The sequence below is a fragment of the Ixodes scapularis genome, unplaced genomic scaffold (assembly GCF_016920785.2).
Source record: "Ixodes scapularis isolate PalLabHiFi unplaced genomic scaffold, ASM1692078v2 PGA_scaffold13__105_contigs__length_92229423, whole genome shotgun sequence".
In the NCBI taxonomy this organism is placed as follows: domain Eukaryota; kingdom Metazoa; phylum Arthropoda; class Arachnida; order Ixodida; family Ixodidae; genus Ixodes; species Ixodes scapularis.
This window is the reverse complement of record NW_024609839.1, coordinates 67,404,486-67,429,134: the sequence shown is the minus strand read 5'-3', so window position 1 is coordinate 67,429,134 and position 24,649 is coordinate 67,404,486. Positions and strand designations below refer to the sequence as shown.

General features: G+C 48.2%; 1 protein-coding gene across 2 annotated transcripts in view; it reads right to left on the bottom strand.

Annotated features, from left to right (window-relative positions):
- Nucleotides 1-18,501, bottom strand: part of LOC8041619 (nocturnin) — a 49,411-nt gene extending 30,910 nt beyond the window's left edge. The window contains exon 1 of one of the 2 annotated variants that reach the window (XM_029986537.4): nucleotides 18,360-18,501. In XM_029986537.4, the coding sequence (XP_029842397.1) occupies nucleotides 18,360-18,457 (98 nt within the window). In that variant the 5' untranslated portion in view covers nucleotides 18,458-18,501. Of the gene's footprint in view, nucleotides 1-8,700; nucleotides 9,448-18,359 lie in introns of those variants that run through there. The other variant, XM_029986536.3, reaches the window with a different exon arrangement.
- Nucleotides 18,502-24,649: the final 6,148 nt, after the last annotated feature.

The window sequence follows — 24,649 nt, the reverse complement described above, 5'->3', positions numbered from 1 at the left end:
GCTGAGCAATGAGCAAACAGAGTTTTCGGTGTCCCGTCATAGATAATAGGTCTGTGCGATGCTTGGCTCCAAAAAGAAAAAGCCACGGGAGATTACACTTGCTGCCAAACTTCAGTGGTCATTTTTGTGACCATAAGCTTTTGTTATCATATTGAAATGAGCACTTCCCGATTCCCTCGTGCATGCAATTCCCCGTGCTCCACTTAGCGGCCACAGACCGTACTCGTTTTCTAGATGCAAATGGAGAAACACGGTTGTGCTCTCCAGCTCAATAAACGTAATCTTGCCATCGCTCGCTCCAGATAACCCCATTCTCTCGCGTGCGGTTTAGCTCGGAAACTTGGACCCTCGCGCAGCTGATAACGCAGTGGGACATCCAGTGGCAATTTACGCAGATTTTTATCACTGCTGATAGGGCCTGAACGCGTCCCGGTCGGTCTGTTTAGCGCCTCCTAATAACGGCCATGCATCGACAGCTGTCCCGAAGTGGCAACGAATGACGTCACAAAGGTCCGAGTGGTACGCCGTCGGATACCGCGATCCTGGCGGCTGTTCGTAGACGCTTTGGCAAAATGCGCGAGCAAAACGCGAGTGTCGCTGTCTTCGCGTGGCGCGCCTAGCATGCTGAAGCCTGCGTGGTCTGTCAAGACATAGAGCGAGCTGCAGCAGAGCAGGCGCCTGCTGCCGAGTCCGCCTCCGCCGCTGTCACACCGCCAGAATCGCGGCAAGCAAGCAACGAAAAAAAAAAAAAAAGACGTTTACAAATTTTTGCAAACACGAAATTAGAGCGCAGCTCTTAAGGAGGAGGAGGGGAAGGTACGGAGGAAAGGGTATGCCCCTACTCCTCCTTCATACCCTCTCCTTCATCTCTTCCTCCTCCTCCTCTCCTCCTTTCTTCCTCACCTACTCCTCCTCCTTCCATCCTCCTCTTCTTCCTCCGTACCTTGCCCTCCTCCACCTCCGCACGTGACGTCAATTTTTCAGCTAAATCAAGTGGAGAAACTAAATTAGTTCATAGGTGACGCGACACCAAGTCGTGTGACGTAATTTTCCTCGCTAAATTTAGCGGGGAAACTGAATTGGTTTTGAGGTCACGTGACGTCGTTCCGAAGGCTGATTGCCTTCGGAACGAAGTCGAATGTATGCAGCCCTTACCATACGGCCCGTGTGGTCAAGCAAAGACGCGGACGCGGACGGAACAGCGGATGAACAGTCGATAAATTTTTTTTAAAAGGAAATCACTCCGCTACGTTTCATCATTATGTGTAGCAGACGCATTCAGATGAGGTCGATGCCTCCACTTTCATGTGCTAGATGAGTGAACACTGTTCTGGGAGTTGAGCCATGAAATATATGTCGGATAGACCCAAGCACTACGTATCCTTGAAGGCGATTGACTATTTTGACTATCCTGCCAGTGATTTATCCCCCCCTTTTTTATACCCCCAGACAGAAATCAACAATCCAATTCCTCCCCCCCCCCCTCTTCCCCCCGTCATCGCTTTTTTTGGACGCCATATTTGAGTGCGCAGTTCATTGCGCATGCTCAGAGCGAGCTCGCACATCTATAGGCTTCCAAGGCCGGCAATCTTAATAATGTAGAATAAACATTAAAAAAATAAAAAGTAGAAGCGGTTGACAATTATAGGTAAACCCCTGTAAAATTCTGCTTTGACGGCAAGCGAATGAGCTGCAAAAAGTTTCCTCGGCGTGTGCCCGGAGTTGTGAAGTATTTTTAGCCGTTTAAAAATTTCCTCTATATTTTCCCCTTGTTTTCCTGAACAAACGAACCTCGTAATGTGGGCGTATGATAAACGAACGCTGTGATTAGAGGCGCCAAGGGTAAAAACCAGTTCACTTGTTTTCGCTCGATTTCAGCGAGGAGCGCTAGCAACGAGGAATGGCGAGCGTATTCAGACATTTTTTCCCTAGAGTTTACGGGCCCTATTCAGAGTCCCCTACATTCGGAAAATACCGATAAACCCCGAAAATGAACCCAGGAACCGGAACCCGAGTTAGAGCCGTACCTTGAAGGAGAAAAACCGAAGTTTCGCGGGAAGAATTTTTTCACAAGAAAATTTTATAAACTTTCTTGTTCTTTTTTTCACAATCCATAATTGTGATTGTACTCACACTTATAAATTTTGATTTATAAATTTTATAACATTCATAAGAAAAATCACAGATTCACGTGACGTCCCACGTGAGCGATGTGTTTGAAATGCCCGCGCGTGGTCATGTTGCGTGACGTCACACGCGTGACGTCACGTGTGACGTCATGATCTTATCGACCAATCAGGATTTCCCCGTCCCACCGACGCCGACCAACACCTTCTCGATGACAAAGCCGTAGTACCGATAGAGATGTCGTAATCAGCAAAGGCCAACGCTGGTCACAGATTGGACATGATGATTGCATCAACGTTGGGCTCAAACCTGATTCGAAGCAGAGTGCTGACATACCACTCGTTTTGGCCTTCTCTGGTGACGCAAAAAATGGCCTCACTACCGCCTTGTCTTCTAGGCGGTGCTGCGCCGACGCCGACTTTTCGGAGACACGACTCCTAAACGCTATTGCGCTAAAATAAACCCCGAAAATTAAGCACACTCAAGAGTTGAGTGAACAAGATTGTATACAGTCGTAAGCACTCCTGACGGTGTTAGAGCGGGCTAGGATTGTACGAATGAATCGATTTTGGGTAAAATAACCGTTGAAAGCGTGAACGCGCCTTGTGGAGAAATCTGCCCAGCTACAGGGCTCTTGCTGTGGACACATGCACGGCGTACGGTATTTCGCAGAAGCAAATCAAACATGCACAGCTCCAATTGCAGCTCAATTTGACAAAGATGTCGGACCTTGCGCGACTATACTCTGTCTCACCTAGTCTCACCTTGTGTTGTACCGCAGGAAAGGCTACAAGCGCGAGCTCCTTGCTCTAGAGCACACCTCGGCGGCACAAGCTCTCGTGCACCATGGGGCAGCTGCCAACGCTATGAGCTCGCGCTGCTAGCCTTCGCTGCGGTACAACATAAGGTGAAACGGAGTATAGCTCTCAACTAAAGTCCCTTGATCTCGGGAAAGTAGGGCTAAGCTCCCCGTATCGTCGCCATTTTTGTTCACAGAATGAACAGTTCCTCAAAGTTTACCTCTCCATTCTTGGTGAGCCTATCGAAAGCTAGGTCCCAAAATCCCTGCGTGCAACACTGCGCACGTTGCATTATGGGACCAATTTGGCCATGGAAGTATAGCATGATTTCGATTTCAACTGCCCCCGTTGATGAAGTATAGAGCATCTCAGCGCTACATGGAAATAAAATCAGCGCTCGCTTGCACTACACCCACTCAACTTCGTGAGAGCCCCCGCTGACACACAGACCTCCAGCAGCCGCAAGGACCTGCCTAGGGCTTTGCGAGGGGTACGAGCAAGGCCTGCCACGTCCCCTACATACCTTTCTCGCGGCCAGGCGGTTTGCACTGCACTGGCTAAATTGCTCATCTACAGCCAGTGACTCGTCGCAATTTCGAAATGGCTGACCAACTACACGCTGTATAAATATCCACACAACCCCATTTATTTTTGGCGGCCTGGCTAACACTTTAGAGTTTAGCATAACCCTCCCGTGTCATAGATCATTTAAGAAGCCTAGGATACTGAGACGATGGAACAAGATGATCCGGCCCAGTAAACTTCTTCTTTCTTCTTTTTAATGTGTCTCAACTACAGATCGACGTTGACTCATAATCGAGGTTGTAAGCTGTTGTATATCCCGTTATCAACAAACGCAAAAACTATTCATTTTGATTTTTTTAATATTATGGAGGAGCTGAACGAGACCGATGAATTAATTAATTAACCGATTAAAGGGGGGCGATTAATCGGGTTAAAATTTTTAATCCACGGCCAACCCTATTCGCGGCATTGAAAAATAATGTTCCTGTCTTCAAATAAGCAAGAACAACAATTCTATTATAAGAGATATGCGGAGATAAGTACGGCTGATAAGTTGATTGTGTGCACACCGCCAAAGACGCTTACAATGGCGAGGAACGCTCTCAGTGCGACGATGCTCCATGGCGATCCCGGCGCGACTGGTTCGGGACGACCCTTTCGAATCTCCGAAGGTTTGAATGGACAGTAATGGCGATTGCCATGGCAACAGAGACCGATCAGCCAATTGCCTCGCGAGGTTTCGGTCGTCTGTATGTTAGTGTCTGCTCGCGTCCGGCTAGCAGGCAGCGAAGCTATGATGCTACTTTCCCAGGATCCCGTGATTTTGCTCCGAAGCAGCGGTAAGTGTTGTTTGTGAAGCCCCCAAGGTGGTAAATATATATATATATATATATATAAAAAAACACAAAAAAACACGAGAAAGCATGCACGAAGCCAACCTCGCTAGTAAAAGAATAAGTCAATAAAGAGCGGAGCGCGTGTGTTTGCGGACAGCGGCGAAAGGGTTGCAAAATTGAGGTCTAGATAAGCGGCGTTTCCAGGTCACGGCGCGAAACCAAATGCCACCGAAACGCAAAGTGAGCGCGTTTTTAGAAAGCTGGCGGCTGCCAAGGCTGCGCAGCAGAACAACAAAGCGCAAAGGAGAGAGAGAAAGAGCGAGAGAGTCTCTTCTCCAGATCACGTGGTCGCGGCTTCGCGATTTCTCAAAGGGATCGTCGGACTGCGTCTACCTGTCCAGATAAAAGAGCTTTAGGGGAGATATGTTCGTGTGGCGTACCCAGTGCAAACGAGTGAAAGAAGCTTTAAATAAGCAAGAGCAACATATATATCTATGAGGACAGAAACTGAGGGAGAGGAGGAGACGGTAGTGCGCGGTGACGTCAGAACGCCGAGTTCTGATCGGCTCCGATTGGAAGGATAGTGGGTAGACCTCGAGCGCAGTGTGACCTCCAGGCAGCTAGCATTGAGGTCTACCCGCTATGCTTCTAATCGGAGCCAATCAGAGCTCGACGTTTTGACGTTACCGGAAACCTTGCGCAAGAAGAAGACGAACTTACGCTCCGGACTGTGCACCGATGAAGAAATGTTCACCGTTTAATCGGTGACCTTCAATCGATGGTGGAACCGATGCGCAGAATCTTAGCTATGCAGGAAGAGTACGAGTTATAGAGCCATTTCATTCCGTGGACTGGTTTGGTTGGAATAGGATGTATACATTTAGGTGTCAAGGGCTGACGGCACACGTTGACCAGAGAACAGAATGAAAGGCATAAGCCTTTTTACAGACGTGAAGGTGCCAACAATGGTCGGTGACTGGTTAAAGAGTTCAGTCTAGCAGAGCGAACGATGGAGAGGAGGTTGCCGTCTCTCCAGCTTTCGCCCTGCTTAAGTGGAAAAAAAGGTGGGAGTAACTTCCGTCGGTTCCGTATACGAACCACTCCTCTACGAGCACTTCTGGTCAAGGGCAACACGTGAGCCAAAGGCCCTGAGCAGGCAGCTCGCGCCGAGCGGATACGATCTCAGCTACGGCCGCTGTGAATACAGCGTCACCGAATGGATGATAACAACAATGAGGTCTTTCAAATATCCCTCCGGCGGGTGCCTCCTACTTCCGATAATATTTCGGCGTCTCGTGAGCTTCCAACAAACACGTACGCACCCCCCCCCCCCCCCCCAAAAAAAAAAAAAAGCACGACGGAAAGCAGCGGGCGCATGCTGCGCTGCTGGGCATACGAAAGAGACGCCCCGCCGTTTTCATCCTGTCAGTGACGACAGTTACAGATATACAAATAATTAAAATTACTGATCGTAACCAAATAAGCTACAGTCACTAAATGTAGCTAAGCGTAAAGTATCGAGACCCCCATTTGCCGACTTTCTTGCGAACGCCGCCATTTTGGTGCTTAGTGCAGAGCGGGCGCGACTGACCCAGCTCTCAAGAGTCCGTCGAGCAACATTGGCGGTCGCCATTATCTTTTTTAGACTTAGGCTAGGTGCCGCAAGCTACCGCCCGTTACAAAGGGTATGACGCAGGCCTCGTCAGAGCCGTATCTGTAGAGAGTTTGGCCATTCGCTGAGAAGTATAGGAGACAAATGAGGACGCGCCATTGGCTGAAAGCGGGCTGGGCGTGTTCCAGGGCGTCTTCAGAAATTCGAATGTGACCAACCAGAAGCCGGAAATAATACCCTGGTGGTGGTCGCGAGAAACAAACCTGATAACTGCATTAGAGTAACTCTCGATGACTGAAAATATGGTACACGTGATGTTTCAATCACGCTCATCCAAAATGATGGTGGAAGAGTGCGACTAGCGGAACGATCGACATAATCCTTACGCCAAGTGCCGAGGGCCGGGAATATGCCGTCCGGGCGGTCACACTCTGTCCGAGCAAAACAGAGTTGAGCGGCGCATTCGTTTCTTACATTTTTCTGCATGATCATGATCAAAACAACACGTGCACCCTATTTTCAGCCACAAAGAGTTACTATACTTCACTCTTACGCGCTTATTAAAACCATTTACCCCATTTACGAACATAGACCTCTGATCAGAACTGTTTCTCGCTATCACCGCTAGGGGATTCTTTTCGGCTTCTGGTTGGTCAAGAGAGCATGCCAAGCCCTCTCTCCGAGTCTGGTGCACGCCTTGGCGCTGCCCGCGCCTCCCATTGACCAAACTCTCTACATATACGGCTCTGGGCCTCGTGTCCAATACCTTCTCAGAGTGCGTGATCGAGCAATGGCGGACAACTGTTGGCGCGGACTTTTGAAAAGGGTCTCAGGACGATCGTTAAAGGGGTACTCCACCGATTTTTCGAGCTACCTCAACTAACTATATTTTCTGACTCCCCGGCCTTTACTCTCTCCGGTATGTTATTTAGAATCGCGAAATTCATAATAGTTATTGCGAAATCGGCAAATGAAAATGACGCAAAAACCAACATTCAAATATACGCGCGCTTTGCAGGGCCGTGACGTCAGTGGCAGGCAGATTTGCCAGTCGAGCAAGCAGCCAAAAAATAGAATATGCCAATCATTTGTTCCGTGCTGGAGCGCGGGTACTGCAGCGAGCTTCCCAAGCATTCATTTGACACCATGAAACTGCTTCGAATCAGTTTAAAACAAAATCTACAGCCCAAAGAGTGAACCCCTGCCTTCCACTGACGTCACTTTTTCATTGTTGCTAGTAGAGACTTCGAGTTTGAAAAACACGGTGAGGACCAAAACCGTAAATTCAATAACTTCGGGAAAAAACAATATTTTGACCTAATATTTGGGATACTACTTTCGCGATGTTTGTTGGTTAGTTTAGCAAAATTTCAAGCAAATCGGAGACAATGAAAAAATCGGTGGAGTAGCCCTTTAAAGGAGCGATGCAACAATTTTTGTACTTTGCGCAAATACCGCTTAAAACGGATCCCTAACGTTAATGACCTATGTTTTTCACTCACGCAATAGAAGTCCCAGAAAAAAAAATTAAAGAAAAACGAGCAGCGTTCACCCCCTCAACTCGCAGCCAGAACAAGCGGCCACGTGATCTGGAGCCGATTATATGCCGCCAGTGTTGATCATAACCACGCCCTGGGGTTGGCAAAGCGCAGGACACGCGCTGAGTTCCAGACATTGTTATGGCTCGGCTGTTGTCGTCGTTGCAGCGATTGGACACGGGTCACTACCCGAATGCTTCTCGAGCTAGCAATTATCACGAGCCCAAGTCGAGTGCCACGCAATGCTCGGGTCCAATCTATGAACCGCATTCAAATATCGTCACTTGGGTGTACCGCGATCCCCACGTTACGTCATCAAATTTTGCAAAGGAGAGATTGAATGAAAACGATCGCTTTTGTCCTTGAAATTAAACCGCAACAAAGGAGTTTCTTGGCCAGTGGCGTTGCGTGTGAGTATCCTTGAGTGCCAGGTGTTCCAGTAAGCTCGTGTAGAGTGAAAAACATTCCAATTGAATATCGTTGCACAGCTCCTTTAAGGATTCGCAAATGTGACTTCCCGGGCTTGAGATACGTCGTCAGGAAGCTCGGGCGATAGAGTTTTGTCGCGAACCGTTTTAACACTACCGGGGGACAAAAAACTCGCTTCCAGCGATTTCAGATAACGCTTCGGACAACCGGCGACGATAATTTTTAAGGGCGCCAACACGCCTGCGTGTCGTTTGCTTCAGTGCGTCGCTCTAGTGAGAACCGGGCATTATAGTCACCGGAAGAATGAGAACGGCAGGGCGGCTCTACCGAACGTCTTTCCTCGAGTGCGATGACCACCTGCGCGCTTCGGCTACGCGTGAACTGCTCAAGGCCCACAAAACGTCGAAGCGAGGTGTACGAAGCGTGCGCTTGAGGAGGCTGGACACCGAACCTCCTCCCTGCCGTTCTCATGCTGTCGGTGACTGTACAGTGGCTCTACTTGATACGGGCAGACCCGTATTAGCGGCGAGATGTTTTGGTGGCGCCCTCCTATGGTTCCCCCTTGTGACGTCATTACCTTGCGAACAACAAGTTCGATGGTGTTTTTAAATAGCATGGTGGAAGCCTGAAATCATTGCGCTCTCGAAGCAACACTGCCAACACCGTCGAAATTAAAGTTCTTTCATTCCTCTTATTTCCGTCGATGGTATACCCTTTCCGACGTCATATTCAGCTTTTGGGCCAATCGTGGAAGGCCGACCACAGCGACGCTTTCGGTCGCGCACGTCGCCAATAGATCGTAACAAAAAGCACCGATGGCAGTGTACACTCACCTCCACACGCCCGTCCTCCAGAGCACGGCAGAAACTCCAGAGCACACAAACTCCTTGACGGGAACGAGCCACGAAGAGGACCTCGCGTAGTCGACCATCTTTCGGCGAAAGCGTACGTGCCGTCCGCTGCCCCTCGACTAAAGGTCGACCGGGCCATCAATAGGGACTCGCCACACCAGAGACTTCCCGCTTCCTCCAAGACACGTCCAGCGACGTGACTAGTCAACAACGCCCACGAAGCGAACAACGCTCATCGCGTGTATACACCCTCTTTAGGAGCGCGTTTTGACGCGCTCGTAACTGTCGCGAGGTTTCTTTTGTTTGTTCGTGAGTTGCAGAGGCGATCTCCGAGTCGTCGCGTTGTCATCCCAGTCGCTTCGGAAGCCCCGTGAAGCTAGCTTTCCGTCGGTGACGTCAGGAGTGACGTAGCGAGCGATGTCGCTACGCCCGGCGCACCTCTGTTGAGTCAAATAAAGTGTCTGTACCGGGAAATTGGCGGGGAGCGGCGGGCTGCTGACTGGATTCGTTTTCCTCCTTGAATCGAAAAGAAACAAAAACGGAAAGCAACTACGTAATGTTGATCACGAAGTGTGGCGACTTAAACGTTAGACTCACGATCTCTACGGCTTATTATGTCGAGGCGACGTAAACACGCCGGGACGCCCATCTGGTTTCGCTCTCACACTATATATAATAAGAGGTTTGAGGGGTGTGCATAAAGTTTGTGTTAATACCACAAAACAAAACAAAATTAAAAAAAAAAGCTGCGATCACGAGCGTTAGTGGTGAAGTTTAGTTCATCACCACGTGCGTATCGCACAGGGTGACTTGCTTCTTCCAACGATTGATGAGCTGGCGGAAAGCCCCTGGTTGTCCTGATTTCGACTCTGAGGAAGCGTTCTACGTCGACAATCACCTCGTCATCGTCCCGGAAACGCTTGCCTCGCAGTAGGTTCTTCGTGAGAGGAAAAGGGCAGACGTCACTGGTGCAAGGGCGGACGAATACAGGGGCAGTGACAGAATTGCATTGCCTAAAGCAGCGGTTAGACGTCTCCGTCGCATTGTGGTGGAGCAAACTTGCTCCTTTGGTCAGCTTCCCGCGATGCTTGGTGGCCTTCCGCAACGTCCAGGCGTATTTCCCTGTGGCTGTTTGGCTCTTGCGTTCCTCATGTGTTCAGGAGCACGTAATTGCAGTCCCGGATGGCCTAATCATCAGCTTCCCCGATGACGACTCCGCCTTCACCTTTGTTTTGCGGCGTTAAATACGCGTTCCTCCACTGTTGACCTTGTTTCTTCGTCACAGGGTTGGGACAGTATACACGCAACATTCATCCGGGGGGTCGGACGATCGAAGAAGTCATCACGTCCGAGAACACTCAAACGCAATTAAATTAGATGTATTTGATATAAATCCAATTTATTCGATTTATGTTAGACTTAATTCGATTTAAATATGTAGCTAGAAAAAAGTGATTTGTTATCGCATGTACTTTTAAACATGGCAGATCGATTGATCAATCCGTTAGATCACTGAAAACGATTCGGAATAGAAGATTACCGTAACATTTGAACTTCTTATGTGCGATTGAATTAACAACTTTTTACAGATATAAGCCTGTCATACTAGAAATAAGAGCTGTATATTTTTTAGTTAGTAAAAAAAAAAACTGTATTTACTTTTGGTTCTGTGTTCTCATCATGCTTGCAATAGGGCATCACTTTTCTTGTTTTGGTTTCTTCCTTTCGCGTTTTGATTTTATTACAATAGGGCATTACCTAACTGACAAACAAAGTGGAATGTAGAAAACAAGCTCAACGCTCTGATTTGCTCAGAAGAGTTGTTCGTGTTCAACCTGCTATAAACTTTTTTTTTTTTTAATTTTTTGGTCTGATGACTTTTTTTTATATTTAAATTCAAAACAGGTGCACAAAGAACGCATCAAAGGATAGACAAAGAGTAGATAAAGAGTATTTTGGGAATGATTTATGCGGGAAAAGTTGGATTTAAATCATCGTAGTAAAACAAGCGTGATTTACATCACTATTTAAATTCATCACGATCTTCATTCTCCACCCTGCCTCAGAGTAACGACACTTCATCCATGATATGAATGGATGGATGGATGTTAGCTGCTGTACTCGTTATAACGGGCGGTAGCTTGCGCCCTCTAGCCTAGAACTCAGTCGGTGCTTCCTGCGGTAGCACATGCGCAGTTCGTACCGGAAGGCCCTTCGTACCGAACCGGATGTGCAAAAACGGTTCTCTAAAACTCTCTACTGTATACACTCCGTGCGACGCGACTGGCGCGCCGCCGCGAGGCCGGTACCGAAGGTAGGCAGTGAGAACCCCAGAGAAAACGAAACCGAAACCACGCCGCGTACGTTGGTACGCATTAAAGTTGGAGCGGTGCGGTTGCGCTGGGTTCACAGCATGAAGTGCTGCCTGTGCTGCGTCATTAAGTGCTCCAATAGTTATGCGTCGTATCTCGGGGGTACAAAGTTTCACAGTTTTCACCTCGCCGATGTTGTGTGGGACAGCGAACACGATGGACCTGTGCCGTACGATGCGAGAAATTTGGTCTCCCGATCATGTCTGCCACTGTGTCGACACGGCGGACATATTCTACACTGCCGCTTTGCGCTCTGCGTTTGTTTTCGTACCAGTAACGCCTACATGTGCCAGCGCCGATGGGACGAACTGAAATGCCATCCCACACTCGCGGGTATGCAGTGCCAATTTCGTTGGAGGAATGCCCTCCAAAGAAGTTTCGTCCCCATCATACGTGTCGATGATATTTCCGGACCAGTATGGCACGCAATCTGTACTTCATAAAGAAAGATTCGAACGGTAAAAAAAAGAAAAAAAGTGACAAATATAAATTAAAAAAAAAAAATGAAACTCGGAATCACTGGATCGACGTTTGAGTATGGAAGTTTATGTGATGTGCTTTCTTCCTTGGTGACCTCCTTTTGGATGTGGAAACGCTGACAACCCAAGTTCTGTAGACAACATTTTTTTCTCGGCTTTAGAGCAACCTATCGCAAAGTGGTTGGAACTGGAAGTACCGTCCACTAGTCCCTTCCTACCTGTAAAGTGTGCACCTTCCACGGTGAGGGCTATTATCTGACAGCCTTTGACGGTCAAAGCCATTTCCCATTTAGTTACGCCGCCCAAACTAAATGCCCACCTGGTTTCGCTACGCCAACTGTTTTTGTTATAATAAGTGTTGTGCCAAGTTACGGTCATGTCAAAGTACCTGTGCGCCGGAAATCAGCGCCACGCACAACAGGTTTATTACACAACAGCTGACCGCAAAAGCCCTTGGCGGCCAAACCGTGTGTTGGCCGACAAGTTTGTTTTCTCGGCTTTGGAACCACCTTACGTAAAGTTGTTTAATTGGAAGTACAGTGCACTAGTCCCTTCCTACCTGTAAAGTCTCCATCTCCCACGACGAGTGGTATTCTCTTGACAGCCCTTTCACGGTCAAAACCGTTTCCCATTCACTTACGCCGCCGAAACCAAATTTCCACCTGGTTTTTCTATGCCACCTTTGTATAATAAGTGCTGTGTCATGTTACTGTCAAGTCCAAGCACCTGTGTGCCCAAATCCGCAATTTGCACAGCCCGCTATAACACAACATTTTGGGTCCAATATTGGATATCCCGTACAGCTTTATTCTTTATTCGTTAGAAACATAACTTTCACACCTGCTGTCTTAATGAAACTTGGCACACTTCGTGCAAAAAGTTTGTGAACATCTAACTCGCCTCCAATATCACCGTTCCAGCAGTCCTAAGACTGCTGTTCCAGCAGTCCAAGACGGCCGCCACCAATTATGGTGGCGGCCGTCTTGCTTTTCGGAAAATTGCTCCAACTCCTTTTTCGGCCGTAACTAAAGAAATTACCCCTAATAACGACTCAAACTCAATATATAAGAAGTGGAGAACAGCTAAATGGCCCTTCTGCCCCAGCACTCATGCAACGTCACCCTCAACGTATCGGCTCAAAAAGCAGAAGTTTCGTCCGTGCGCGCTTCCGCCGCCACAGCTTCGCATGCGAAAAGGCGCCGCAGGCTGCTGAACGCGCCTCACAGTCGAACGCCAGCTCCTCCGCTAGCGGCGCTGCGCGCGTTTTTCAAAGCGCCCCCTATAGTTCCCGCACGGAGTGTATAGCCCGAGCTTTCCGGCACCGTTCACAAAAGCCGAAAAGTCGCCTTTCTCAAATCATAACAATCGCCAAGAGCGCCCGCGTTCTGCACTCAGCACCGAAGTGGCGGCGCCCGAATAAAACATTTGGAAATCAATGAGCTGACGATACTCTAAGCGTAGGTTATTTAATGCCTCTAGTGTGAACCGATACCTTGGTTATTCCCGTTAACGATACGATGTATGCGTAAGAGGCGGCGGCCAAGTATCGGGTAGCGTTATCGGAGTAATCGGAACGATCTACTAAAACTCTCTAATGACGAAAATATTTACAAAAAGAGACTCGCCCCGAGAGTGTTCGCCACGCGACAAAAAAAAAAAAAAAAGGCGGCCCAATTTCGCGCGTGTGAAGAGAAAAAGAGCAGCGCAATTACGAAACATTTTCCTCTTGCTCGTTAGCCCCCTCTACCTTAGTCGGCCCGCTTAGAGCGTTTTGTTTTGATTACACACCATCCGACAATCAACGACATCGACTCCATTTTGCAAACCGGAAGCACTGCAAGTTTTTTCCGCGAACTGTCGCCGCCGCCCGTATACGCCGATACCCTGGAAACCGGTGGCACAGGGACCCCCGTATGCGGTACCGCGTGCTTCGCGTTTACGATTCCTCGGAAAACATCCGCGATGAGAACTAGTCGAGCCGAGCCGGTCCATGCGATACGAAAAGTGTATATACTTCGTATAGATGCGGCGCCTGGAACCTAATGTGTTCACCGTGTCCTCAAAGTGGTCCCTCGATTACCGCCTGATGACGTCATAGACGTTCCACGTCGTCCCCGGCCGCGATCGTGGCGGTGTCACGGCAGCGGCGGTTGATGCGGCGGACGCCTGTTCTTGCGCTAGGATCGCTCTCCAGCCTGACAGGCATCGGAAACTTCAACAGCCAGGAGTTGGCACCCCGCGACGACAGCGACATTCGCGTTCGTTGTGTCGATGCAGAGCCGTATATGTAGAGAGTTCGGGCATTCGTTGGGAAGTATAGGAGACAAATGAGGAGGCGCCATTGGCCGAAAGCGGGCTGGGTGTGTTCCAGGGCGTCTTCAGAAATTCGAATGTGACCAACCAGAAGCCGGAAATAATACCCTGGCGGTGGTCGCGAGAAACAAGCCTGATAACTGCATTAGAATAACTCTCGATGACTGAAAATATGGTACACGTGATGTTTCAATCACGCTCAACCAAAATGATGGTGGAAGAGTGCGACTAGCGGAACGATCGACATAACCCGTACGCCAAGCGCCGAGGGCCGGGAATCTGCCGTCCGAGCGGTCACACTCTGTCCGAGCAAAACAGAGTTGAGCGGCGCATTCGTTTCTTACATATTTCTACATGATCATGATCAAAACAACACGTGCACCCTATTTTCAACCATGAAGAGTTACTACACTTCACTCTTATGCGCTTATTAAAACCATTTACGAACATAGACCTTTGATCAGAACGGTTTCTCGCTACCACCGCTAGAAGATTCTTTTCGGCTTCTGGTTGGTCAAAAGAGCATGCCAAGCCCTCTTTCCGAATCTGGTGCACGCCCTGGCTCTGCCCGCGCCTCCCATTGACCAAAGTCTCTACATATACGGCTCTGTGTCGATGTTGCCGGAACTTCGAGCACCAACCGCCAGGATCGCAACATCCGAAAACATGACACGCCGAAATCTGTGACGTCATTTATTGCACCTTCGCGGTAACGAATGGCGTCGTGGCTCTCCAACGTTACCAGATTACCTTACTTGTGGAAGCCCCGCGGAAAAGGGAACCCCCCTCACTCACTTCAGTCCACCTCCCGCCGTTCGTAGCGCCATCTAAATTTTCGTTTCATACCTGTGTGTTCTATAGTGTACGGCGGAACGCCGTCTGGACGAAGCTTCGAAACGTTACGTATTCCATAGAATATATACTGCAGTTATTTAGCGGCCGTCCGGCGCGTCCAACGAAGGGAGGCGCGTCGTAGTGAGAGGGGATGGTTGTGCATGCAGCGTCTATGAGCAGTTCTAACTCGAGTTCATGACGTCACTTGACTGCGGTGGCGCTGCTGTCGGCACTGCGCATGCGCAGATGGTTCACCTCGCGCGAATCTGCTTTCTGCGCACGCCCGCGTGCCCACACCCAGTGTAGGCAAAGACGGGCTTGCTTGTAAGCCGTGTGTTGGTGTATTAAGGTGGTAAGCTGGGCGAGTTGGTGCATTGTTTGAGGATACGCGAGACCCTGCAATACGTAGCGGATAGGGGGGGCCCCGAAAAGATTGCGCTATTTTCGAATAACTCGCTTGTCACGCGGGTGGGTACCTTGTGCGTCACGGCGGAAGTCCGAGGAATTAGATACGAAATAACTTATTTTTTTATTTTATTTTTTCGCTGTCACTGCGTTTTGGCATCAACACCCTCCTAAATTTCACGAGTTACGCGCGCACGAAAAAGAAGGCTCGCGTGGAACTATGCGGCGAGCAAATGTTCCAGAAAAAGAGTCTATGGCTGCGCCGTAGAGCGTCGAATTGACTATTCTGATTGGCAGAAGGTGGGTAGAAGGCGAAGAAGTAAAGAAACAGGGTGCGTGTGATTGGTCCCTGCTCAATTCGATGCGTTACAATCGCATCCATGACTGCGTTTGCATGGATGAGACCGTCGCGTCGAATCGAGATTTGACTATTTTGATTGGTAGTAGACGGGTAGAAGGCGAAGAAGTAAAGAAACAGGGTGCGTGTGATTGGTCCCTGCTCAATTCGATGCGCTACGATCGCATCCATGACTGCGTTTGCATGGATGAGACCGTCGCGTCGAATCGAGATTTGACTATTTTGATTGGTAGTAGACGGGTAGAAGGCGAAGAAGTAAAGAAACAGGGTGGGTGTGATTGGTCCCTGCTCAATTCGATGCGCTACGATCGCATTCATGTAAACGCCCTTGGCACATCGGAATGCAAGCAGGAGCACGCCAATCAAAGGTCAACATAGAGAAGGTGTAAGGAACGCACAATGACGATCCAGCCAAGCGCGCACCGTCATTGGTTGAGGTCGGGGGGAGAGAACAGCACAAGGTTCGCAAGGAGCAGACGAACTTGCACGCCATATACACCTTCGCGAAAATCGCTTTCTGCGCGCTGCCATCTTTGTCGGCTGGGCTGTGGAACGCCTGCTGAGCATGCGCTATTGATCTCCTGTGCGGTATATCTGACGCCGCGCATGCGCCCAGAGCTCAGTGACTCAGCATTTTTCGCCCGGGTGATAAGCAAAAAAAAAACAAAAAAAAAACAAACAAAAAACGTCGATATGCATAAAAAAAAACAACGCAGGGCGTGGTTTATTTGGTTTGCGCTTCTCGCATTGTGATTGGTTCTTGGTCATTCTTACCAGATAATGTCGTTGTCTCATTGGCTGAGGAGCCATAATGAGAGGCTCGGGAAGCACGACGCCCTGCGCTTCGTGTGCTGTTACGTAGCCGCGGAGAGGATAGGAACGTCAGGGCAGGTCCCTCGGTTGTCCTTCCTCGAGCGCGAGCTTCCTAACTTCGATGATGCTTCGGCCTCTTGTGAGCCTCGATCGTGCGCATGCGCAGTCAACGCACGGCGGAAGGCAACGAGCGCCTGCTGGAGGCCGTGGCATCCGAGAGAGATGGACGCTGCTTTCAAATCATACATCCACGCTGACGCGCGCCTGTGTTGCGCTGCGTACACGAGAAAGCTGAAACTTCGTCGGGCGGCTGTGTCTTTCTTTCTTCATCGGCGGATCAAGTGTTCCACAAGAAAGAATCGGAGAAGGCGCTAGGAAGCTCTATTGTTCTCTATTGTTCTTCTCTCTATTGTTCTTCTCTCTCTATTGCTTCTCTCTATTGTTCTTCTCTCTCTATTGCTTATTGCTCTCTATTGTTCTTCTCAACAAAAAAAGAAAGAGAAAAAATGAACTGACAGGACACAACGCAGACTATCTACTAAATGTTTATTAGAAAAACACAAAACAGATATAACTTTTGCTTTGATATAAGATGCACTTTCAATCTTCCACGAGGATACAAACACCCTCGACGTGAAACGCCCCCTATCCTATAGACCCAAAAAGGCTGTCTCACGTTCCAGCACGGCTATGGATGATATGCTGACACATAATACTGTTTTTTATTTATTTTTTTTATTTTATACGCCTCAATTTTTACAAAACCCTGCTGGACAGTGGACAGTGGGGCAGCATTTTTGAACCTGGGATAGGGGGCGTATCACGTCGAGAGTGCTCGTTCCGTGCTCTTGTGGAACTTTGGAACTGTCAATTATACCAGAGCAAAAGTCATTTGTTTTGTGTTGCTTTCTAATAAACATTGGGTCGATTGTCAGCACTGTGTCCTGTCAGTTCCTGTTCTTCGTTCGTTGTCTTTCCGCGCTTTCTTTTTTTTTTTTTTTTTCAATTGCGTTATTGTATTAACTTGCCCAACTTCCCATCGTTGTTCCTCGACGACTATTTACGGTGCCGCTGCATCCGACTTGCGTAGTTCAACACTCAGTCAGCTAATACCCATAAACCTACGTGCTGTCCCAGCTTGTCCATCTCCCATCTCCTGGTTACTCCTTTCCGCGCCATTATGAGGGTTAATGTTTTTCATGTCCTGGGATAATGACATCACGTTTGATTTTCACCAGCCCCTTTGTATCTTATCCTTGCGTCCTTGCATTCAGCCAAGGTGATTCCACGGCAGTTTAAAGGGGTTACTCTGGCGTTTGCTCGATGATCCCCGATATGTCTGAAAATTTCCCAAACACACCAATACACATCGTTGAACAATTATCCTGAATATTGGGCCAAAATAATTTTATTTTTTCTTGAAGTTATTTAATATACAATTTTGATCCTCATCGCGTTTCTTTTCTTTTTTTTCAGTCTTTACTGGCAACAACAAAAACGGTGACGCATGCGGAAGGCAGAGCTACACCCTTTAAGCTGTAGGATTTGTTCCCAACTGACAAACAGTTTCATGGTGTGAAATGAATGCTTTGGCTGCTCGCTCCAGCACCCGTCCAGTAGCACAAAACGAATTCTCGGTGCAGCGCATTTTTTTAGACTGCCTGCTCGAGTGGCAAGCCTGCCTGCCACTGACGTCACGGCACCGAAAAGCGCGGGTATGTTTGAATATTGGTTTTGGCATCATTTTCATTTGCCAATTTCACAATAACTCTTTTCGAATTACGCGATACTATACATAGCATACCCAAAAGGGTAAAAAGCCGGGGATTCAGAAAAGGTAGTTAGTTGGAGTATATAGCTAAAACAAATCGCCCGAGTTTCCCCTGGATCTTCTGGTGCGGCCGGCTCGCTCCTCACCCTTGTAAACTTTACTATAATGAAAGTATACACTATGTAGCCACTGCATTAGTAGCTGTAATCTCAGCAATCCAAAACTTCCTTCTGCATTCAAACACCGCACCTCCCCAATCAGCGACGTTACGTGCACCCACCGACCCCACGACTGACCTGACTAAGTACAGCAGCAGCGACTTGGACGGCTGATGCGCGCCGGCCGCTGCAGCCACGACGTCGCCCACCACGTCAATCGCCTCGTTGCCGGGCATGACTCGAACTTCGTATCGGTCGCCGAGGCGCGATGACTCCTCGGCGGACTTCGCTCCCCGAGCGTGCAGACAGGCCAGGACCACTTCCGCGCCGAGACGACGACGACGGCAACTTCGACGACGTCGACCGATCACTGGTCAGTCCTCTCTGGGGTCCTCTCGCCGCGGCGTCTCCTCTCCCGAGTGACTCGTCGGGGCCGACGCCGCGGCGATTTTTACCAGAGGCGGCCTCGCCCAAGAAGGTCATCATCACGCCGCGGCAGCAACCTTCGAGAAGAGCCCGCGACCCGCACGAGGTCGACAATCCCCGCGCGCGCGCTCTTGTCCGGTGAGTGGGCGCGATGTTGTTGACGGACAGACAGCGCGCCTGGAGCCAAATAGAAGGAAGGGTGCGTGTGCTGGGGCGACGTCATTGAAAAAGGGCGCGGAGAGCAACTGTCTCTCTGGAATGGAGCTCGCTTGATACGTATACAGTGCCGATTTTGTTATTGGCGTTGTTAAAGCGGCGTGTGCGTTGGAAAGTTGTTTTGTTCGGTGCTTGAAGCGTGCACGCTATACGAGCTTGGCTTTGATGGTGTCCTCGATCGATGGTATACCATAGCCTTCTTAGTACGCAGGCTCTTCGAGCTATTCTTGAATGATGTGAAGAAAGATGCAGAAGTGCCTCGAGTTTTCCGTCTTGACAGGGCGATCCACTTGTCGATTTGTCAACGTTCATACCTGATGCGGATGTGTGTTAATTTTACGAGGAAGATATGAAGCCATTAGGAATTGCGGAATCGAAGTGCTGACACAAAAGTCAAGTGAGAGAGAGAAAGAGAGAGAAAAGAGGTGACTAAATATACCGGACGTATACTGGTAATCAAATTATAACATATCATGCGGAGCATCATTAAGTGCACGTGTTATAAAAGGCGAGTAGCTTAGGTCCAGGCTGGGGGGGATACAGGGTGTTCTTGTTTGTGGTAACGCAAAGTCCTCAATAAAGAGTTAAATTCTCCTCTTAAAAAACAATAGAAACATTCGAAACATAACAGGCTATATCAAACAAATTATTTTGTTTGTTTATTTGTTTGTAGAGAAAAACGTGGATAGCTGGGAGAGGTGTGGACGTCCTTTACATGGTACGTCGCCATACCCGGCTGGGGGATAGGGAAACCGAGGAAATTTAGCGGGGGGTTCGAATTATTTGTATGCTGGAAAGTTCCGTACGACAGTCTTTAAAGGGATATAATTGGTTCGACATCCTGTTCAGGAGGTCCCCTTACAGATGGTCCACCAGGCCCATCTTCCGTAGAAACTTCCGATTAGCTTTGAAGCCTGTGTTTGCAATTCCGCGTGGTACAGTTGGGAGAAAATTATATTCGACGGTCGAGTAGGCAAGGCCACTGACTGCATGTCATGGATCTCTCTATTGCAATCGAGAACACATTATTTATTATCGCCCACATATTAGCAGACCTGCGTAACTTCTAGTCATACATACTATAATACATAGTAATGTACTATAATAATAGTAATATACTATAATAATAGTAATGTACTATAATACAAGTTTCATTTTCGGATCCTTAGACCTTCTCGTGCAGTTGGCCTCGAGCAGTAAGTAGATCAGTGGCCAACCACACAAAGTGTGCTGCGATTGACAGCGGCAGCTGTTCCGTTGTGGAAAGGTATGTTGAAGGACCTTTGCCTTCAGCTTGTGTGCTGTACAATGTTTGCAATGTGTTCTTTGCTTTAAGTGAAGTTGATGTAGGAGACGTGCGTGAAAAGATGTATGACTTGGTGGAACGATTGTGCGAAATGTTCCATGTGTTGGAAAAGGACGCAGAGACGTCTTTTTTCCCTTTTTGGCTGAAACGCTTTTACCACGGGGGCGCCCGTGACTGTGTCTGCGGTGGAAGAAGCGAAAGTACGTACGCTTACTGTTCTGTAGAGGCGCGCAGAGTACGCGAGAAAAGAACCTGGGCGGCGGCGGCGGGGAGGCGAGGGAGCGTGTCCGCACAGCGCGACCACGTGGTTATTTCGCAACGGCGGCTGCCGGAGGATTTGGGGGGGGTTGCCGGAGGAGCAAGAACAGCGGCGGCCTACACGTGGAGCGCAAGCTTGCGCTGCAGTACCCGTAGATCCTGGGTTCAAACCTCCCCTACCCGTTTTGACCTTCGTACCGGCGTACGATGGTGTATCACTTCTGCGTGATGCAGGTTAAAAACCCCAGGCCAAGCTGGCAGTCCTACTGCTCCGGCTAAATTTCCCATCTACAGCGGAGATACCATGGGCCCGTCGGGACTGGCGAACTTCCCGCTGCCTATGCAAATACACATAGCGGTGAAGCATTTCAAATCTCAGAACACGGGCGACAGATTCCGGAATCAGGGTGGACGAGCTCCAGCATAAATCACCGGGCTGCGATACTGCTCTGTCTGCTTCTAGAAGAATAAAGCGAGTAGCGCAATGTATGCGGGTATACTTCATTAGATATCACGTGGCGCAGCGAGTATTGTTGGCTTCACGCCAATGCTCCTCAAGTCGCGCCAGAATGGCCACTCGTTTCATTGAAACGTATTTTTACGCGAAATAGCGAATCAGCGTTTGTGTGGGCTGACCTTTTCTGCGTAAGTGAACAGACAACTATTCTATATTTATATTTCGATTGTTTCGTAGCAAATTGTTAAAGTTTAATTGTAAAAAAACAAAAATACTAATATTCGCGCTAACCGTAGGTAAATCACAACGTCAGATAAACTGCAGCACTCGCCCAAAACATAATTGTGATTCGGCAATCTATTCGTGAGAACCAGTTTCTTCTCAGATGATGAAATCTACACAGAACAAAACAATTACAAATCGACTTTGACATCTTAGAATAAACATTCCGACAACAACAACAAAACGGTCAATTTACGTAAGCGACACGCTAATTGCGGGAGCGGTTATCAAACACTAAAATACGCACGCGAGGCGGCCCGCTTTAAAATTGACAGCGTTCCGCTTTGTTACGTTCACCGTCAGAGATTGTATGATCGTGGGCCCGACACCTGACTTCTTTTATTTTTCGTAATTTACGTTAATACTTTTTCAAGTACAATCAGAGGGCCGAGGCCTCGTTTTGCTATTACGAAATTGTCACTTTTCCCAATTTACTTACACCAAAGAAAATTAACAAATAATAATGGATTTTTCTCGTACAAGCTGTCACTCAAAACAGCAGCCCCCCCCCCCCCCCCCCCTTGCACACGTAACTGACAGGGGTGAACGCATCGAGGAAACGACGCCGCCCATTGTCAAGCGAGCGAGAAACCCACGCAACGTCGTAACAACACGTCCAAAAAAGAAGTAAACAAACACACGACAGCCAAAAACATCCATCAGACACGCGCGCACGCTTTCAAAGTTCCGACGAAAACCTCCGCGCGCCCTCATGTTTCCGACGTCCTTGGGGCAAGTTTGTTTACAGATTGAAAACGCTCACCTTCGATACGTCTCTTGTTCCTGGAAGCCCTATTCACTCGGCAAGGCCGCTACCAGAGTAAGCAGACAACAACAAATTCGTGATAGCCATGGCGTCTGCTACAACCGCATTGTTAGCCGAACGGTGATCGTATATGCTTCGCTTCCTTAGATGAGATTATGATTGAGCGTACACGGAGCGTAACGGAAGAAACGGGCTGTTGTCGCGATGTCATCGGATGACACTGCAGGCTCAATGAACCTTGAGGTCTACAGCGCCTTGCGAAGGTCGTCTTCGCTTCGTTTTCTCGCCGCTGGATCGCAGCCGACACTGGGAGTGTAGCGTCGCGCCACGCGTAGACGAGAACCGCTTAGTCATGTTTTGTTCCCTAATGTTATGCGGATCGGCTGAGTTCGTCTCGTGTGTTTACTATTTTTGGACTTCTTTACACGTGACCCACAATAAAAAAATAAAAAAAACCGTGGTGGTTGATTTTGTTACCGCACCGCATCTCGGAGCACGTTGAGCGAGAGTTCGCGGTGCAAAACCCAGGGATCCTGGGTTCAAACCTCCTCCCCGCCGGTTTCCATCTGGATAAACATCGTACCGGCGTGCGGTTCTGTGTCAGGCTAGTAGTGGTACCGCACTGGCTAAATGTCTCGTCTCCAGCGTGTAACGGGGCTCCATTTCCGGAGGTGCAACGGCGGACGGCGTTGCACCTCCAACAAAACATCACCCACGCGTTCGAAATATCTGAGAACAAGTGCGGGTAAAAGCTGCCCGGCAGAGAAAAGAATACAAAGAGAGACCTCTCATAGCCTACATACTTTATTTTTCTTTAATGTTTTTATCCGTTCTTAAAGATGCACGACGGGGTCCTTTCCACATAGTGACAGGGCTGGCATATTAGCAATATATAAGCGTCACCGGAATGCTGGCGAACCTTGAACACACTCTATATTCCTTTTGGTTATTATTTTGCTTTGAATCGTAGCTTGTTTTACACACTAGCTGCGGTACATATGTTTGGGACTGAAATGTAGCGAAGTTAAACATCCCGATAAAGAAAAATGCGCTAACTAAAGCAATTACGCTTTTACATTGTTAATCAAGGTACACACTATTCGGTACGACCCAACTAACCAGTGTTCCATGTTATTTTCGGGCGAAGAGACAAAATGCAAGCGCGTTTTCCTGTACGAATGCACAGGAGCACCGCAAAAGTAGACTGGTTGCTGTCTGCTTTAATTTGCGTCACGGAAGTCGCATAGACACTAGCACCAGTTGAATTTCTAGCGTACGTTATAATAACTCTATGCAGCTGCCAGACGAGCACCTAAGATGGCACTTACGGAAATTGCATTTACGTAAATGACATTCAGGTTGGCCGTGTCAGACGAGAACTGCAAATAGCATTTAGCTTATGTTTATGGCGATTTTCATAGCAAAGCCGAATCAGCCACGCGCAGCATGTTTTTGTTGCAACGAGTGTTAACTCAGCAATATACCATTTTCTTTTAGGTTTTACTTCAACACCCAAAATAAAAAATTCCAACACTTTTTTTTGGTCTGTTTTTTGACATAAACAAGGTGTTTTGCGGCAACCACGAGACGCTTGCCGCTTGGCGGCTGACATTCTCCTCATTTTCTCCGCGCTGCTTTCCTCGGTTGCGCTGGTAAATCTGGTTTGAATTCGCATTACAGGTGTACACTGTACAGCGCTGCTACCGAGAGTACTCATTGAAGTGAGTCGCGTGACCCAAATGCCATTCAGGTTAAATGACATTTGAGTTGCCGTGTGGCACTGCCTGAATACCATTTACGTAAATGCCACCTGATGTACTCGTCTGAGGGGGTTGGATCACGCTGTAGTTTACGAGAAACCGCACAAATGAATCACGCTCCGATTTACGACATAGGTGCCCCGAAGGTGGTGCATTTGCTATTTGAAAGCCCGAGGTTATGAGCCCACCTATGCCGAAAATAATAAAAAAAAAAGAACGTTTTTTTAATTCTTTTAGCGGGCAACAGTCACCTAAGTGGCTTTCTTTTATTTCTAGTGAAATCATCACATGGCCGTTGTAAGCCACTGTAACGTTTTTTTACGAAAAAAAAAAGAGTAGTAGGAGAAGCAAATTGGCTTACATTAAACTTTCACCTTAAAAAAAAAAGAAAAAAGTTTAATTATTATGTTATTTGAAGGTTTCACGCGAACTTTTTTCTTTGCCATTTCTTACTCGGTTGAACTAATTCTTTCAAATTTTTGCTGAAAACGTGCGCTATGTTGTTCCACCTCTATGAAAAATTACATGGCACTCCTTTAAAAGGTCAGGTCGCCATCGGTGTCACGTTAGCTGTAACTAGGGCTGTCACAAAGCTGCCAGGTTGGAGATCCGACCTTTACAGACTTATAACGGAATCTCGACAAAACTTCGGCCATTATGCGCATGCGGGACAATGGATGGATGGATGGATGCATGGCGGCTATTCCCTTTAAATCGGGCGGTGACCTGCGCCACCTAGCTTGGAAATTAAAAACGGTATGGAGCCACCTAGTCGAGAAAAGCTGCAATATTTCAACCAAACCATTATACGTTGATGTGTTTGGTTTTATATGGCGTAAAATATGAAACAAGCTGCTTCGTCAATTATTTTCCTCCAAATATTGGAAATTGTTTGTGTCGAAGTCGAATTTTTTCAAAACTTCGAAGGTTCGCCGACCATTTCGAAGGTTCACCGAA